We start from the raw sequence: 17,371 nt of genomic DNA, 5'->3' as shown, positions 1-17,371 counted from the left end.
TCGTAGCAGCAAGCCATCTAAAGTCCACTTCATACGCAGGTAAACGCAAGGGGTTGCAGCACCCAGGTGGGTAGCTGGAATCTTGAGATCCAGCTACAAGGTCGTAGCACCAGCATCAAGCAGCTAAGGGTTAGTTCACCCAAACTTAGCTGATGGTCGTAGCACCAAGGAAACGGGCCCAACCTAAGTTGAACAACACTTACCCCAGGTAAATAAGTTGTTCTGATATCTAAGATCAAAAAGCATGCATGTAACTTAAGTATTTATCAAAGTATCAATAGCTAAGATCAAAAGGCAAAGCATAAGTTCAAACGATTAAATTGCTAAAAGGAAATATGTTCTTACAAAAACGCATTGCCCCCGTAGGCAATGGTAAAAGTGTCCAAGCTAATTAAAACTAAATGTTCCAGAAAGAAAGCTGATAAAGTCTAAGAAACTAAGAAGCTACGCTGGCATCATCACCAACAGTTCGTCCTTGCTAGCTGGAGCGCACCCTCTGGCTGGTTAAGAGTGGAGGAGATCCAGCTGTAGATTGTCTGAGTCATCTGCTTTCCACCAGTAGCTAGGCCTCCAAGGCAGCCATCGAGTCCAGCTTGAGGAACTGTCATATAAAAGTTGAACCCTTGTCTCCAGCTTCTTGAATTTATCAGGTATCAGCTTCGCAGTTTCATAATTTTTGCTTCAGCTTGAATGTCAAAGCCCTCTCCTCAGCTTCTCTACAGCTGCAGCAGGCGTGCATTTTCCTCTCCGCCTCAGCTATCTTCTCATCTTTTTCCAGCCTCTCTTTCTCCATTAATTTTTGCTCAGCAGCTAACTTGCTCTCAGGCATCCAGCCGGACTGTTTCTCCCTCTCCAGCTTAGCTTGGTGGCTCAAATTGTCCTTTTGCAGACGAGCCACCTTATCCTGAGGGTAGCAACAGTCCGCAAGCTGTCCCTGGCAGCTATGCAACTCTGGGAAAGCTGGCGAAGCAATAAAAATCATAAGTATAAGCGGCATTAATCATTTTCTTATTAAAGTAGGTCAAAAGATGTTACTAACCTGTAGGGATAGCTGGACAGCATGGTTCAGGATGACCTCAGGGTCCTGTCCCTTTAACCTCTTTTGTGCAGCTGGGAATACGAGCTTGTCAGCTGCAGGCCAGATCCCACCTTCTAGACCTTCTTCAGCTAGAAAGTCAGCAGGAAAGCTCACAAGGACCTCATCCCTAGGAGAATCAGTCGTGATGTCAATGGTGGTTGGGATGGAATGAGCGTAGGTTCTTGCGAGGAACTCTTTCAATCTGAGACTGCCCAGAAGAAGCAGCTGATCTCTTCCTATTCTTGAGCCTGTCCATTGCATCCTCGTCGGACAAGTTACTGGATCTTGCTGGAGCTGCATGAATGAGAAAAGGCCTAGTTATCTAAATTTGGACAAAGTAAACTAAATGCAACTAAAATTACCTGTCGACATCGAGTTAGTGCGAGAAGATGCTCTGGAATCTAAGGGTAGAACCTCGGTAGGAGCTGCGAAGGTGCGTTCCTCAACAGGAAACTTGAGCAGTTCAGGTAATCTCTCAGCTTGTTCAGGGATCTGGGAGATAACGGGGCCAAGACCTGCAAGAAAAACAAGGTAAGAACCTAGTTAATTCATTTTTAGGAGCAAAACGCAAATTGAACAGATAAGTACCTTTATTAGACCAACCCCCAACTAGATGGTTCCCAGCTTCGCCCAGCGAATCCTTCACTACGAAGAAATACCTAGTCTTCCATAGAGAGTCAGAAGCGATTGTGCCTTCTATCAATGGGGGGAGGGGAGCCTTAGCCCTAAAAGTTATGAAACCCTTGTTTGATTTTCTAACACTATAGGCGGTCAAAAGCTCGTTTAAAGAAAAGGGTTGTGCCATGTTTTAGTTAGGTCTCTAAAGTCGAGCAAGTTTTCCAAAAAGCCGGCATCAGCTGGCCAGGGGATAGGTGTAAAACCTCCATAAAGGACCTAGTGAGGGAGAAAACTCGTAATTATACCCTAGGTAGAAAGGATGTTCATAATAGCAAATGTAGTCTTCCGGGCAGATTTCAGGTCTGCATGTAGGAGTGGGGAGTATGATATGAGTATTTTCAGGGAAACCCCCTAAAACTTTGAGCACTTCTATATCTCGCTCAGTAACAGATGAAGCAACTCATCTATAGCTCTGCCCATCAGAAAAAGAGAAAGATCTAAAAGAAAATTCTTGAGGAAACAAACGAAAGAGAGAAGGTTTACCTGAGGAGAAAAGGAATTCGCAGAGAATAAAGTAAAGTTCAAGAAGGGCTGAGAGGTCTTTAAATACTGTAGCTCAACGGTAGCCTAAGCTAACGGATAAGTATTTAATGTTGCTTAAAATTTATCTTTCTATGTTGATAAGTAATCAATTATCTGATAGTTTTATCTTCTCCCAAGAAAATTATCTTTTCAAAAGGCTAGATGAGTTTATCTTTTAAAGTAGAAAATTTTTATCCACAAGCGTTTTTCCTCGAAGAAAAAGATAAAAATCTTCTAAGATAATACAAATTTATTTTTGAACTTTTTGCTAACAAGTATTTTGTTTTGGATGGTAACTTGCGATTTTAACTCAGTTGCGCCTAGGTTGGCATCACAAGTTAGGGGCAATGTTATGTCCTAAAAATTTTGCTAAGCTGAATCTGCAGGATATACATCCGTCCCAGCTAGAAGTTATCAGATAGCAGCTACAGCAAGCAGAAACAAAGGGAGTTGAATAAATTTGATTCAAAGAGCATTGGATACTGATCAAGATCAAGTCAAATAATGCTGTTGCGCCTACAAAATAGGGTTGACGAAGTCATTAAACAGAAGTGGAGATACTCCTTGATATTAGGAGATCATGGCATATTAGGAGATTAGTTATGCAACGTAAACATGTAAAGCAACGTTACAATAAATGGATGGATATAAATAGGAGTAGAAGTATTGGGGGAAAGGCAGTTCATTAACATCACTCACATAAGAACACTTCCCTTTACTTTCACAAATATTTACAAGTGTATTTAGTACAAGCTACAAGCTGCTAGCTGCTAGCTATAAGTTGTAATCTTCATACATAGTGGATTGGTGGACTCAATTCCACCCGCGGTTTTTACCCTCTTCTTGGGGTTTTCCGCGTCACCATTTCTTGGTGTCTTTGTCTTCTCTTTGCATCCTCTTTTAATTCCGTAGCTAGCATCCCTTGTTATTGCATCTCCATTAGCTGTAGATCCTCAGCTAAGTTCTGCCTGATCAGAATTTGGCATAAACATTTGGTAAGGAGCCCAAAAACAAATTTGTGCAACTCGGGGAATGTTCATGCAAAATTATTTATTTTTTCAAGAAGAAAAAGGACAAAAAGCCACCAAACTTCTTTGGTTGGTTATGCATTCGATTTTCATTTCTCCAACTACTAATTTTACTCTCTTCGACCATATGCATGAAATGGAAATTATCATTCAAGAGTACTCTTGTACCAAAATTCATGAGTTTGAAAATGACTATTTCAATCTTTTTCCACCATTAGCTGATTCCCACATGCTAGATGATACTCATAAGCGCCAATAGTAATGACCATAGAAATAATTAACTTAATTTGTCTAATTCTATGTTGCCATTATTATGTACATAATAATGTTAAGGTAAACTTTAAAACTTGAGTTGTACAGATAACCGAATTATCACTCTAAATTACCAAATTCATGGGAAGAAACAATTCTTTCTTGGCAAACTATGCAGTGGCATTCTTCGTCCATTATAATCAAAATTTTGAATTAAAGAACATTAATATGTGGTATGAGATCATGAAACGTTCTAGAAATAAGCCTTCAGATAACCTTCACAAATTTTACATGAAACATGATTTGACGAATGCATCAAAATTCAAAACCCAGTTTAATACAACTAAAAAAAATATGACTAAACAACAAACAGTTTGTTAGCAAACAAGAGAGATGACAACTGACACACACTCCCGGTCTATACCAATATCATCATATAAGTGGAATTACCTAAATGTCGTCCTTCAACCAAGAGGAAGCAATCCACAAGATAGTTAGGAGTGACAGCTAATACTCCTAACAAATTATCAGACTTTTAACAAACCCTCATTAGTCATGAAAAACCAAAATTCTGAGTAGGGCCCACACTATATTTCCAGCGCGGGTCTTTTTAAACCTCTGCCTCCTCAATCCTCACTTCCACAGTGCACACCCTTCCTTCCCATAACTTCCTACACTGAACTAAAATTTTTTTTTTGGCTTTTACATAACTTCTATCCATTTTTCTCCTCCGCCACAGCCGATTTCCGGCCGCTCAATTTTCTAGCATACCCACCACATTGTAATATTTTCTTTCTCTTACAGTTTTTTTACACTGTTTTATTCCTTTTTTTGCCACTATTTTTCATTTTTAAGAGTAAATATTTACAGCTAGCATAAAATTGAATGTGATTTATTATTTCTTTGTTTTCATTTATTTACTACATTTTTCGGTTTAAATGTGTTATTATTCAAGCCAAGTTTAAAGCTTTTTCTTCGGAGAACTTATGGGTATCCTGTTTTTTCTTTGTTTCTGTTTTTGTTTGATTTCTCTTTCATAAATTAGTATAGGAGTATTATTATTTATGTGTTATGTATATAAGTATCTGACAAAAAAATAATTAAATCTTTTGGAAAAACGCGTATCTGATCTTTTCATTGAATCCATTTTCTTGGGAAAGTTCAATTTTCTTGAAACCATTTTTTTGCTATTTTTGGGTTCATTTCTTCAACCCTTGATTTTTATCTTCAAATGTTAATAGGTTAGACTTTTGTTTTTACTGAATATACTCTATAACCCATTTCAATTTTCCATAATTCACTTAAATTAGAATGTGTTGAACACTCTTAAGAATACATTTTAGTCCTATAAATCTTTTTATCACTGAATTTTATACTTAAAGAAAATTCATTTTCACAGAAATCCCAGTAACAAATCTTAATTTCTGGTAATTTCTTTTGTTTTTTTTTTTTCACTAATTTTGATTTTCACAGAAATAAAATTATACCCAGTAGTTTTTTTTTATGTTTCTTTGTGAAAATGTTGAATATTAATGGTGATTTTTTTTTGGGTCTTAGGGAACATTTGATCAAAGGAATTGGGAAAAATGAAGCGACCATTTCATGGTATTATAAATGATTTTAATGGAAGATGGACATGTTACAAGCAAGATTGGCATGGAGGAATAAGATCTGGAATTGGGTAATTTTCTATTTTTTCAAATCCAATTTCTAACTCATATATATATATACATGAAAGTGTACTTTGTAAATTTTGAGTATATTGAAGTATTTAGTTTTATATAACCTATGATTTTGGAGTATAGGATACTGGCTCCAACTACCTACATTTTCTTTGCTTCTGCACTTCCTGTTATAGCCTTTGGGGAGCAACTCAACAGAGAAACAGGTGCTATACTTTTTCTTGTACAAGTTCAATAATTTTTGTTCAAGGAAATTTTTCTTAGTATTTTTGTTTAGGGAAAAAAATTGAGTTTTTTTGTGTGTTTTGGCATTATATTATGTATACATATATAGATGGAAGCTTGAGCGCGGTTGAGACATTAGCTTCAACAGCAATATGTGGGATCATTCACTCAATACTTGGTGGACAGCCACTTCTGATAGTAGGAGTTGCAGAACCAACTGTGATTATGTACTCTTATCTGTACAACTTTGCGAAAGGGCGGCCAGATTTGGGAGAACAACTCTATCTAGCTTGGGCAGGATGGTATAATTTCGATTTCTGTACATTGCATAAGCACATGATAATTTGGGTTTATGCAATTTCTTGTATCAGACAGTCTGACAAAAAAGGGATCAAAAGTTTGTCTATGAAAAAGTTATGCAATACTTTAAAAAGTTGAGCAAAATAGATACATAATGTTAGTGGCCTAATCTATTATATGGTGTAGTAGAAAACCAACTGTTAGGTTCAATGTTGCTTAACTTTTATATTGCCTTGAATCTTAGGGTTTGTGTATGGACCGGCCTTATATTGATTCTTCTTTCGATATTCAATGCTGCCACGATCATTAGTCGGTTCACAAGGGTTGCTGGGGAGCTCTTTGGCATGTTAATTACTGTTCTTTTCTTCCAAGAGGCTATCAAGGTACTTTCTACAACAAACTAATCTTATAAGGTGACCAAGCAACCTTAATTAGAACCTTAAACTTGTAAAACTGTTGTTTTCTTCACTTGAGTGTTAATGTTAGACATCTTGTAGGGAGTTGTAAGTGAATTTCATACTCCCAAAGATGAGGATATGCATCAAGAGAAATTCCAATTTCAGTGGCGATATGCAAATGGATTGCTTGGGGTAGTATTTACCTTTGGTGTTTTCATAATGTCCTTAAAGAGCCCTAGAGCGAGGTCATGGCGCTATGGTACAGGTCGTATGAGGGGCTTCATTGCAGATTATGGAGTTCCTTTGATGGTTGTGCTTTGGACCATTTTATCCTTCAGTGTTCCTTCTGGAATTCCGAAGGGAGTGCCTCGAAGGCTTTATAGTCCTCTGCCCTGGGAATCAGAATCTGTTTATCATTGGACTGTTGTGAAGGTAAATCATTCATTATGCAACTACCAAGTTTTATTGCTGTTTTTCTTATTGTTCTAGACTGAAATGGGAATGATACTTATCAAATTTTTGTTTTGTGGATCTGATTTTACTAAATGCAGGACATGTTCAAGGTACCCGTAGCATACATCTTTGCTGCAATCATCCCAGCTCTGATGGTAGCAGGACTGTACTTTTTTGACCATAGTGTTGCTTCACAACTAGCACAACAGAAAGAGTTCAATCTGAAAAAACCTTCTGCTTATCACTATGACATTTTGGTGCTTGGTTTTACGGTATGTTAAATCTTTAAATACCTACAAACCTTCCCATCTCAATGCAATTGATGGAGTGACTAATATCCATGTTCAATTATTTCACCATGTTATTATAGACTTTGCTTTGTGGAATAATCGGACTCCCTCCATCAAATGGAGTTCTTCCTCAATCTCCTATGCATACAAAGAGCCTCGCTGTTCTCAAGAGACAGGTAAATGTAGAACATCAAAGTGAATTTTTATAATATCATTGTTACAAACTTATCATAATTCAGTTACTTATATCATGTTGATGTGATATAATGGCAGTTGATGGGGAAGAAAATGGTACAATCTGCCAAAGACAGCATAAGGCAAAATGCTACCAGCAATGAAATATATGGCCAGATGCAAGATGTTTTCATCCAAATGGATCAAAATCCCGATGTAATATAGATATTTTATGAACTCTTTTCAAGCTTTGTATGAGAATAGGACCATGACAATTGTTGTGTGTTTTCAGCCACATGAAGTTGTGAGGGAGTTGGAAGATCTGAAACAGGCAGTTATGAAAGGAGATAGCAAAGAAGGAAAGGACAACAATACTTTTAAACTTGAACACATTAACAATTATTTGCCCGTTAGAGTCAACGAACAAAGAGTGAGCAACCTCTTACAGTCAGTTCTTGTAGGAGCTGCTATGTTTGCCATGCCTGTGATCAAGCTAGTACCCACCTCTGTTCTTTGGGGATACTTTGCATATATGGCTATTGATAGTCTCCCAGGAAGCCAGTTTTGGGAGAGAATTCTCCTCCTTTTCATTACACCTTCCAGACGATACAAGTAACTTCCCTTCCTTAACCTGAGTTTTATACTCCTATAGTCCTATATATATCATAGTGTTACTTTAGTTTTGATGTTTCTTGAAAACTAGTCAGGGTTTGAGAAACATGTTTTTCTGATGATCGAGTGTCATGGTTGTTACTTTGTGAACCTTCCACACTTGAAAACCGAAAACTAATAGTTGATGCTAAACAAATTTTTACATCATGTTGATTAACATACAATGGATGCAGGGTTTTGGAAGAACCTCATGCATCATTTGTGGAATCAGTGCCCTTCAAATCCATTGCTGCTTTCACTCTTTTCCAAATTGTATACTTGTTGATATGCTTTGGAATTACTTGGATACCAATTGCCGGAATTCTATTCCCCTTGCCGTTCTTCTTTCTCATAAGTGTACGACAACACATTCTACCAAAGTTTTTCCATGCATTTCATCTTCAAGAACTGGATGCTGCTGAGTATGAGGAAATTGCCGGTGCACCTAGACGTTGTCATAGCTTATCTTATAGGGTATGTGAGGAACATTCATTCAAGAAAAACAGATAACAAGAGCAATATTTTGATGTTATTTGGCTACAATTTTGTGTGTGTGTAGGAAAGTGAAGATTCAGAAGTCGGCGAGGGAGATGATTATGAGATACTAGATGAAATGACAACTAGCAGAGGGGAGTTCAAGATTAGAGCCATAAATTTTGATAATCCTCAAGTGAGAACTATACTTGTGTCCCTCTCTCTACACCCTATATTAGTAAATTATGCATGAATGAGAGCATTTCTTAACCTGTTGTATTCATTGAATCCTTCATTTCTGCCTTTTCAGATTCATCCTCAAGAGATTGTTCGTCCAGAATGAAAGAACAAGCAGTGCTACGCGACAGATGGAAAAAGGAGCGGCAAAGATGATGATAATGGTGAATGTTAGCTTCATTACAAAAGAAATGGAAGGACACTGCAATCTGCATACAAGAGCTTTTAGCTTGAAAAGGAGGATCAAACAAAAACTATGTCAAAATTCAAAGAGGAGAATATTCATAATCTTTTGGTCAGAATTCAGAATGGCCAGGAAAGTATACATATATACAGTCAAATATAACCAAGTTAGCAGAGCTTTAAGCTTTAAGCTTTAAGAATCATTGTAGAAAGACTAGTAGGAAACTGGGTGTAAAAAGTTTGTGCAATGTTTTTGCTGCAATAGTAAAAGGTAAGAATTTTGAAGGATTCAGTTTGGTTTAGTATCTACTAAGATTAGTAGGAATTTGAATTGGGAGTACAGACGAACAACAAACACAAAAGTTGTTACTGAATAATATTCGACGATTAAAACAATTGTTGCTTAGGGTGAATCCTGTGGAATTATCTCATTGTGAATTGAGACAAAGAAGGTTTGGATCCTTCTTTGATGATGTTTTTTGCTTGTAGCTCTGTTCCATGCACCACTGAGCTATGTCAAGTGAGTGAGTTTAAGGAATGAGATATGGGTGGGATTTGGATTCAACTCAGGAGCTCTGTTCCTGCTATTCCTGCCTTTAGTATCAATTGTATCAATTTGTAATTGTTTATTATTCTAGAATTTGAAAAATAATCCTACTCAAGTTTTAGAAAATTTTCAGTTTGTCATAAACTATACCCTTTGGTACTTATTCAAATACTTTCTTTATTATGTTGATCTAGCATTGAAGACAATTATTTCTATTATTAATATTTTGAAATAGATGTTATTTTGTTAAAGGTTAAGAGTTATTTTGAAAGTGTTATTATCTCTCTAATGATATTATTATTACATTTCCAGCAACTATTCTTATATTGTTGTATTACAAAGTTGGTAAATAATTCTAAGTCAAGTTTTAAGCCTTAGCAAGTTACGGGGCGTAACTTCTAAGGGGTAGAATGCGATAGAGTTTCGCACTTTTATCTTAAAACGTTTGGTTGTTTTATTATTATTTATAAGCCCACTTGTATAGTAAAGCTTGGTTGTATAAAACCTTTTACGAAAAGCAATGAGCAGTAGGGCAATATATTCATTCTTCCCTCCTTTCCTACATTTTCTTTTCCATCATCTTCAAAAGAGAGAATGAGAGGGAAAAAAAAACTATGGAAAAGCTACATCGTATACGCTTAGCCTCATTCACCCTTGTTTAACCATGACACTAGAAGAGATGAACCGTTTTCGAGACGACTACATGCAACGTCTGTTGAGCAAGAAAAAGCTTCACTTGCTACTTGATCTAGATCATACGTTGGTTCATACAATACTATTCGAGACATTAATGCCTATTGAAAGAAAAAGAATCGAAAAGATCGATGATGCGTACAAGATTTTTGATGGTAAGTATGTGATGAAGTTAAGGTCTGGTTTACGTGAGTTTCTTAAAGAAGTTAGTACAATGTTTGATGTGTCGATTTATACCATGGGAAGTCGGTTTTATGCGGAAGGAGCGATTAAGTTGCTTAAGATTGAGACTGTTTTTCCGAAAAATTCATGGGTGATTAGTAGGGAAGACTGCATCATAGACGGACAAAAAGCATTAGATGTTGTATTGTCGCACAAGAAAGTAGCTGTTATTGTGGACGATATAGAAGAAGTTTGGGAAGAGTCTTGTTTGAACAATCTGATAAAAATTCGTCGTTATAAGTTCTTTCCAGTTGAAGAGGGAATAGAGGAGTTAGACAATGAACTTGCTAGGATTTGAAACATTTTGAAGGCAGTTTATGGTGTTTTTTATGATGATAATGTTAAGGATTATGCTACGAGAAATGTTAATTGTTAGGGAACTTCTTTTGAAGGCAATTTTGGAGACAAAATAAACTTTTGGAGGAATGAACAATGACTTATCTTGGGGATAGATAAATTCTTAGTAGAAACTAATTTTAATTTTGGAGGATTAATTAGGTTTAGGAAGACGAATATAAACTTCATATTCCCCCTCTTTCCCCTCCTTTGCACTTCATTCCCCCATCACAAATCATAATGAGTAAGAGTAAGTTTAATGGTGTTTCTCAACTTTCCTTTTCCGTTCTATTACAAACTAAAGGTTTATATCACTCTTAACTGTTTAATAATTCAAAAGAATATTTTTCACAAATTTCAACCATTGATGAAACTAAACATTTTCAATCATAAAAGTAATAATAAAATAAGTCACAGGGAGAATATAATAAAACCATGAGTACTAAAATAGATAGTATAAATAAACCAGATTATAACACATGTCTATTCATCCTATAAACTCTTGTCTTAATGTCAATAAATAAAAGTCAATGGAGGCCAAAACAAAAGAGACATATTACTCAAATAGTGCTCTTACATTTTTATTTTTTTTACAGGATAAAATCAATATAATTAAAGCTGCTCTTTTCTTATCATCCTTAAGGCAAGATTGTGAGCTTTACTAATCTTGTTACGGCTAACATGTGGGATTCTAACATTTCCTAAATTACTAAGCATTCCATCTATATTCCTAATACTAGTTCTAATTGTCGTATTAGCGCTATTGAATTTATTTAACGAATTTACTAATTCTTTCCAGTCTGTCCAAATTTCGAAGCTTGTAATGTTGAACGTCTCCATATGTTTCAAGCTCGGTCTCAGAGCCTCAGCATCAGCTTGTAATGGGGAAGATGCGAAACTCCTTCCCCCTCCTTTCCTTTTCTCGTGGTTATTATGATTTAGGCTCCATCCATAAGCAGCTATCCAGGATAATAGAGATTATGCAAGAAGCAGATGACAAGCTGAAAGAAGCGTTAAGAAAAGCTTCGAAGATGATGGAAGTACGTAGGACATGTGAAAAGAAGAAGGAAGTTAACGAGAGAGAAAAGATCACAAAGATGGTTGATAAGTTGAATAAGATAGGAAGTAACTTATTATCATCGAATTCCAAGGACGATGACAAAGAACTAATACTGATCAAGCGAAAGCGAAAAAATAATAATGTTAATGTTGAATTTGTTGACGAAGAAAGGAAGAAGTTGATGAAAAGGCAACAAATAAGATTAGCTGAAAAGCAGAAAAGCAGAAAATTGAGAGTATGAAACAAACAATTTTCTTTGATGATGTTGTTAGTATTAAGAGAGACTTTGAGCATTTGATTGACTACCTTCCAACATGGTTCGATTGATCATAGCATTAGGTAATTAACAACTCAACTCACCTTTTACGTACTATAGTAGTTAAATAATATTTGTTTTTCTTAATCTTTTCATTTCAAACTTTACTTTTCTTTGATTTATTTGATCATAGGTCCAGTTCTTGTAATTTTCTAAACTCAATTGTGTCTTTTTCTTCCTTCTAAAAAAGCCAACTTCTGTACACTTACAGGTTTTTTGTTTATAAACAATTTTTGCCTTAAGGTGTAGAGAAGAAGACAATTTTTGACTCAATAGTTGTAGTATTATTTTGCCTATAGTGTAGACTGTTTTTTTTATGTTTTTGTAATTTCTAAACTCAATCGTGTCTTTTTCTGACTTCTCTACACTTATAGATTTCTTGTCTTTGAACAATTTTCGCCATAAGTGTAAAAGATATATTTTTTTCAACTTTTTCCCTTGTATTGAAAACCAAAGGTTTATATTACTTTTAATAATTCAAAAGAATATTTTTCACAAATTTCCGCCATTGATGAAACTAAACACTTTCAATCATAAAAGTAATAATAAAATAAGTAATAGGGAGAATATAATAAAACCTTGAGCTTATTAAATATTAGAACATTAAAATAGATAGTATAAAACCAGATTGTAACATATGGCTATTCATTAGCTCTTAGCTCAATGAAGTTAATTGTTGGGTTAGGGTTTATGGTTAGTGGTAGGATAGTGTTAGGATTAGAAGGCTTAGTTAGGGTTTAAGATTAATGACTAATTGAAATTAGAGGCTGGGAATTTGACTTTTTTGTACGTTCTAACAAAATTTAAATTTAGGTTGGTATATGCCCACAAAATTATGCTTTATTACCCTGATATATCTCTCCAAAAAAAACTCTTCCTGATATGCTTTATTACCCCCGATACATTTTCCCCTATTCGTTCCCATCACAATGATCAATAAGTTTAACGGTGGTTTGCTTATGCAAGAAGCAGATGACAAGCTGAAAGAAGCCTTAAGAAAAGCTTCGAAGAAGATGATGGAAGTACGGAGGACATGCGAAAAGAAGAAGGAAGTTAATGAGAGAGAAAAGATAACAGGGATTATGCAAGAAGCAGATGATAAGCTGAAAGAAGCGTTAACAAAAGCTTCAATGATGATGGAAGTACGTAGGACATGCAAAAAGAAAAAGGAAGTTAACGAGAGAGAAAAGATAACAAAGATGGTTGATAAGTTGAATAAGATAGGAAGTAACTTATTATCATCGATCGAATTCCAAGGGCGATGACAAAGAACTACTGATCAAGCGAAAGCGAAAAAATAATGTTAATGTTGAATTTGTTGATGAAGAAAGGAAGGAGAAGTTGATGAAAAGGCAACAAGTAAGCTAGGTTAGCTCAAAAGCAGAAGATTGAGAGTATGAAACAGACTATTTTCTTTGATGATGCTGTTAGTATTCAGAGACTTTGAGCATTTGATTGGCTACCCCCAACATGGTTCGATCGATCATTGCATTAGGTAATTAACAAACTAACTCAATTTAACACAGTAGTTAAATAATCTTTGTTTTTCTTAATCTTTTCATTTCAAACTTTACTTTTCTTTTATTTCTCTGATTTCTTTGATCATAGGTTCAGTTCTTGTAATTTTCTAAACTCAATTATGTCTTTTTCTTCATTCTTTAAAAAAAAAAAAAAAAGCCAACTTCTCTACCCTTACAGGTTTCTTGTCTTTGAACAATTTTTGCCTTAAAGTGTAGAGGAGAAGACAATTTCTTACTCAATAGTTGTAGTATTATTTTGCCCATAGTGTAGACGGTTTCTTTTATGTTTTTGTAATTTCTAAATTCAATTGTGTTTTTTTCTGACTTCTCTATAATTGTTTCTTGTCTTTGAACAATTTTTGAAGAGTATATTTTTTCTAACTTTCGTTTTCCCTTATCAATTGGTTTTACAAAAATAATTAAAAGAGACGGTCTAATTTTAATATAAAAGTAGACCTAGTAACTAAATGGATTAAACTAGTGACCGAAATAAATTAACCTAGTCACTATTGGGCTTTAATATTGGGCTTAGCATTGCCTAATTGTAATTTAAAAGTAGGCGGTCTCTTACAAGACAAACTCTTGGTTTTAATAAGTACAAGTACATTTTTATGTGTTATTTTCTTTTTTTTTTGCCATTTTTCACTTTAAAAGGTGACTTTTTTTATTTATTTTCCATTTTATCTGTCATGCTTAAGTTCGTGTCTTTGTTATAATTCTAGAATGGCAATATAGCTAGAGCAAACCCTTAGCAGTTTGGTCAATTTATATAAATATTCACAATCTATTTTACTTTGAATTTGTTGTCAAATATTTTACGAAGTATCACATGATGGTAAAAATCAAGTTTATGAACAATAGAATTCTACTACTCTAGTAAGTCTATAAGAGCTTAACCAGTTTATAGTAACTTGATTTGCAAGGATTCTATCTAGTCCAGCACAAAATCCGAATACAATCATATATAATTCACCTTTGTTAATCTTATAGACCGACTAAACAAAGCCTTAAATAAGAAGAAGCAGCTGAAATATGTTATCTACATTTAATTGATCTGATCTCCAAGATTCAAGAAAATAATAGAAACGAAAGCAATGGAAAGTTCAGCATCTTCTCCTTCATCTCCTGTCTATACACCATCATCACCTTCACCTTCGCCATCTCCTGAATACTCACCAGAATCACCCTCATATACACCTTCAACTCCAGAGTACTCGACAGCACAGTCCTATAAAGATTACTTACTACGTGATTCACCAGTACACCCATACATGTCGTCTACTGAATACTCTCCGCAGTCGTCGCCTTCATATATGCCGTCGTCTTCACCAGTTTATACTCCAGCAGAGTCCCCTGAATACTCGCCACAATCGCCATTCTATACACCATTGTCCCCTGAGTACTTGCCGCAATCGCCGTTGTCTCCTCAGTACACGCCAGAGTCTCCCGAGTACACACCGCAATCACCATACTATACACCGCCAGAGTCTCCTGAGTCCACGCCAGAGTCTCCTGTGTACACACCGCAATCACTATACTATACACCGCCAGAGTCTCCTGAGTACACGCCAGAGTCTCCTGAGTACACCCCAGAGTCTCCTGAGTACACGCCAGAGTCTCCTGAGTACACCCCAGAGTCTCCTGAGTACACGCCAGAAACTCCCGAGTACACGCCACAATCGCCATACTATACACCATTGTCTCCTGAGTACACGCCAGAGTCTCCTGAGCACACGCCGCAATCGCCATACATTTGATCGGATACCTCCAACATGGTACTGTTCAATCCATCATTGTATTAGGTAATTAACATCATTATTCATTATCATCTTTAATACGTAGGTAGTAGTTAAATCATCTTTGTTTTTCTTAATCTTTTCATTTCAAACTTTACTTTTCTTTCTTTGATTTCATTCATGTTTCTTTGTTTGTTTTTTTTTTACGTTTTCCTTTCCTCAAGCTTTTGTTTGTTTTTTTTTTTTTACGTTTTCCTTTCCTCAAGCTTTTTTTTTTGTTACATTTAGCTCTGATAAAACTCCATTATATCTTTTTCTTCATTTTTTTTTTAAAAAAAAAAAACAAAAGTTGACTTCTCTACCCTTATAGGTTTCTTGTCTTTGAACAATTTTTGCCTTAAAGTGTAGAGGAGAAGACAATTTTCGACTCTATAGTTGTATTTTCTGACTTCTCTACACTTCTAGGTTTCTTGTTTTTGAACAATTTTTGCCTTAAAGGGTAGAGAAGTCTATATTTTTACCAACTTTCTTTTTCCCTTATCAATTGGTTTTATTAAATACAAGTACATTTTTATGTGTTATTTTCTTCTTTTTTTTTTGTCATTTTTTACCTTAAAGGTGGCATTTTTTATTTCTGCAATTTTATCTTTCATGTTTAAGTTCTTGTCTTTGTTATAATTCCAGAATGGCAATAAATGTAGCTAGAGCAAACCCTTGGCAGTTTGGTCAATTTATATAAATATTCACAATCTATTTTACTTTGAATTTGTTGTCAAAAATCTGTAAATAACCCTTACTTTATCTAGTAATAAAGCTTGCAAGTAAAGTAAAACACACACACTTGACACTTTAATACCTTATGTTGACTCTAAATGTTGTGGTATGCCAAGGGAAGACACTGAGATTTCTTACTAAGTAACTACACTTTCATGGTGACTTTCGCTATTGTTTGGTTACTGGAGAAATACTTGAACATGTTGCCTAAAAAAATACCATATAAATAAATTGAAGAAAGTGCAAGTATAGTACCTCATCTATAATAAAAAAACCAATAATAATGGGAACTACTTGCACCTATTCATATAAAAAAAATACCGACAATGCTTGGATCAACTGGGTGGGAGTGGTTCTAGCTTAACCGATAAGGGAATGCAGCAGCATTGGTAGGGAGAGCTAACCCCCCTTCGGGGCCCGTCTCACGGCTCGATCGGACTAGACCGATTGTCAGCATGGGAAGGTACTCCTTTGAGACCAACAGTAGAGTATGCAATGAACATCCGAAAGGATGACCCAAGCATAATGTGGTGAAAATGCCTATTATGCTGGAAGTGTTAGGAATAAAGTGGAATGAATTAGTAGTCCAACTTGGTATATCCCAATGTTGACAAGTCAAGTACTGGTAAACATGCACTAAATAAAGTTTACTTGTAAGCTCATAAACATAAACATTCAAGTAAGGTGGGAATTTGATGACTGATTTGATGTTCTTTTTATGGATATTATATTGAATAACAAACTGCCATAGGTTTGGCTTGTACAAGCTATGAAAAAAAACTTTTTAACTCCGCCAATGAGTATTTACCACTCATTGCCGGTCCCAAGCCCGGATAAAAGGAGGAGGGTATTGCCAATTGCCATTCTTTTGTTTCTTTGTTATCTCACGTTGCTCTGTTGCACATTTATATATGGTTCTATGTCTGTCATAGGTCTGTGTTTGATTTATCTCTTTGAATTTTTATTGAACTCATATTCTGTCTGCACATAGCTACTGATTTGATTGGAAGGTTTAGTATTCAAACATGAGCGATGATTAGAGCCTGGATAGTTACTAACTGAACCTCGAAACTCTCTGTGATATTTAAGGATTGTATGTAGCAGAAAACCAACTGTTGGGTTCATGTAGCCTGGATAGTTTTTTTGTTTGTCTGTTTTGGCATTATATTATGTACACATATATAGATGGAAGCTTGAGCATGGTTGAGACATTACCTTCAACAGCAATATGTGGGATCATTCACTCAATACTTGGTGGACAGCCTCTTCTGATAGTAGGAGTTGCAGAACCAACTGTGATTATGTACTCTCATCTGTACAACTTTGCGAAAGGGCGGCCAGATTTGGGAAAACAACTCTATCTAGCTTGGGCAGGATGGTATAATTTCGATTTCTGTACATTGCATAAGCACATGATAATTTGGGTTTATGCATTTTCTTGTATCAGACAGTCTGACAAAAAACAGATCAAAAGTTTGTGTATGAAAAAGTTCTGCAATACATTTTAAAAAGTTGAGCAAAATAGATACATAATGTTAGTGG

At 35.4% G+C, this 17,371-nt stretch overlaps 2 protein-coding genes across 2 annotated transcripts; both read left to right on the top strand.

The window, feature by feature from the left end:
• The first annotated feature begins 5,133 nt into the window (after positions 1-5,133).
• On the top strand, positions 5,134-9,038 carry LOC104904612 (boron transporter 4). Its single transcript, XM_048636499.2, has 12 exons — positions 5,134-5,239; positions 5,364-5,446; positions 5,575-5,767; positions 6,010-6,148; positions 6,263-6,595; positions 6,715-6,888; positions 6,987-7,082; positions 7,180-7,296; positions 7,373-7,692; positions 7,926-8,205; positions 8,291-8,401; positions 8,516-9,038. Exons 1-12 carry the CDS (start codon positions 5,145-5,147, stop codon positions 8,546-8,548), a joined length of 1,974 nt encoding a protein of 657 aa, XP_048492456.1. The 5' UTR covers positions 5,134-5,144; the 3' UTR covers positions 8,549-9,038.
• A 798-nt stretch (positions 9,039-9,836) lies between these two features.
• On the top strand, positions 9,837-10,385 carry LOC104905034 (RNA polymerase II C-terminal domain phosphatase-like 4). The gene has a single exon (XM_019251673.2). It carries the CDS (start codon positions 9,837-9,839, stop codon positions 10,383-10,385), a length of 549 nt encoding a protein of 182 aa, XP_019107218.2.
• The last annotated feature ends 6,986 nt before the right edge of the window (positions 10,386-17,371 follow it).

This window comes from Beta vulgaris, chromosome 9 (genome assembly GCF_026745355.1).
Source record: "Beta vulgaris subsp. vulgaris cultivar EL10 chromosome 9, EL10.2, whole genome shotgun sequence".
In the NCBI taxonomy this organism is placed as follows: Eukaryota; Viridiplantae; Streptophyta; class Magnoliopsida; order Caryophyllales; family Amaranthaceae; genus Beta; species Beta vulgaris.
This window is presented reverse-complemented; position numbering and strand designations above follow the sequence as displayed.

Excerpts from the sequence above, each read along its gene's own strand:
- LOC104904612 (XM_048636499.2), top strand. The coding sequence starts at position 5,145 with ATGAAGCGACCATTTCATGGTATTATAAATGATTTTAATGGAAGATGG. Across the intron at positions 6,889-6,986 it reads TTTTGGTGCTTGGTTTTACG|ACTTTGCTTTGTGGAATAAT; the intron begins GTATGTTAAATC and ends ATGTTATTATAG. Across the intron at positions 7,693-7,925 it reads ACACCTTCCAGACGATACAA|GGTTTTGGAAGAACCTCATG; the intron begins GTAACTTCCCTT and ends CAATGGATGCAG.
- LOC104905034 (XM_019251673.2), top strand. The coding sequence starts at position 9,837 with ATGACACTAGAAGAGATGAACCGTTTTCGAGACGACTACATGCAACGT.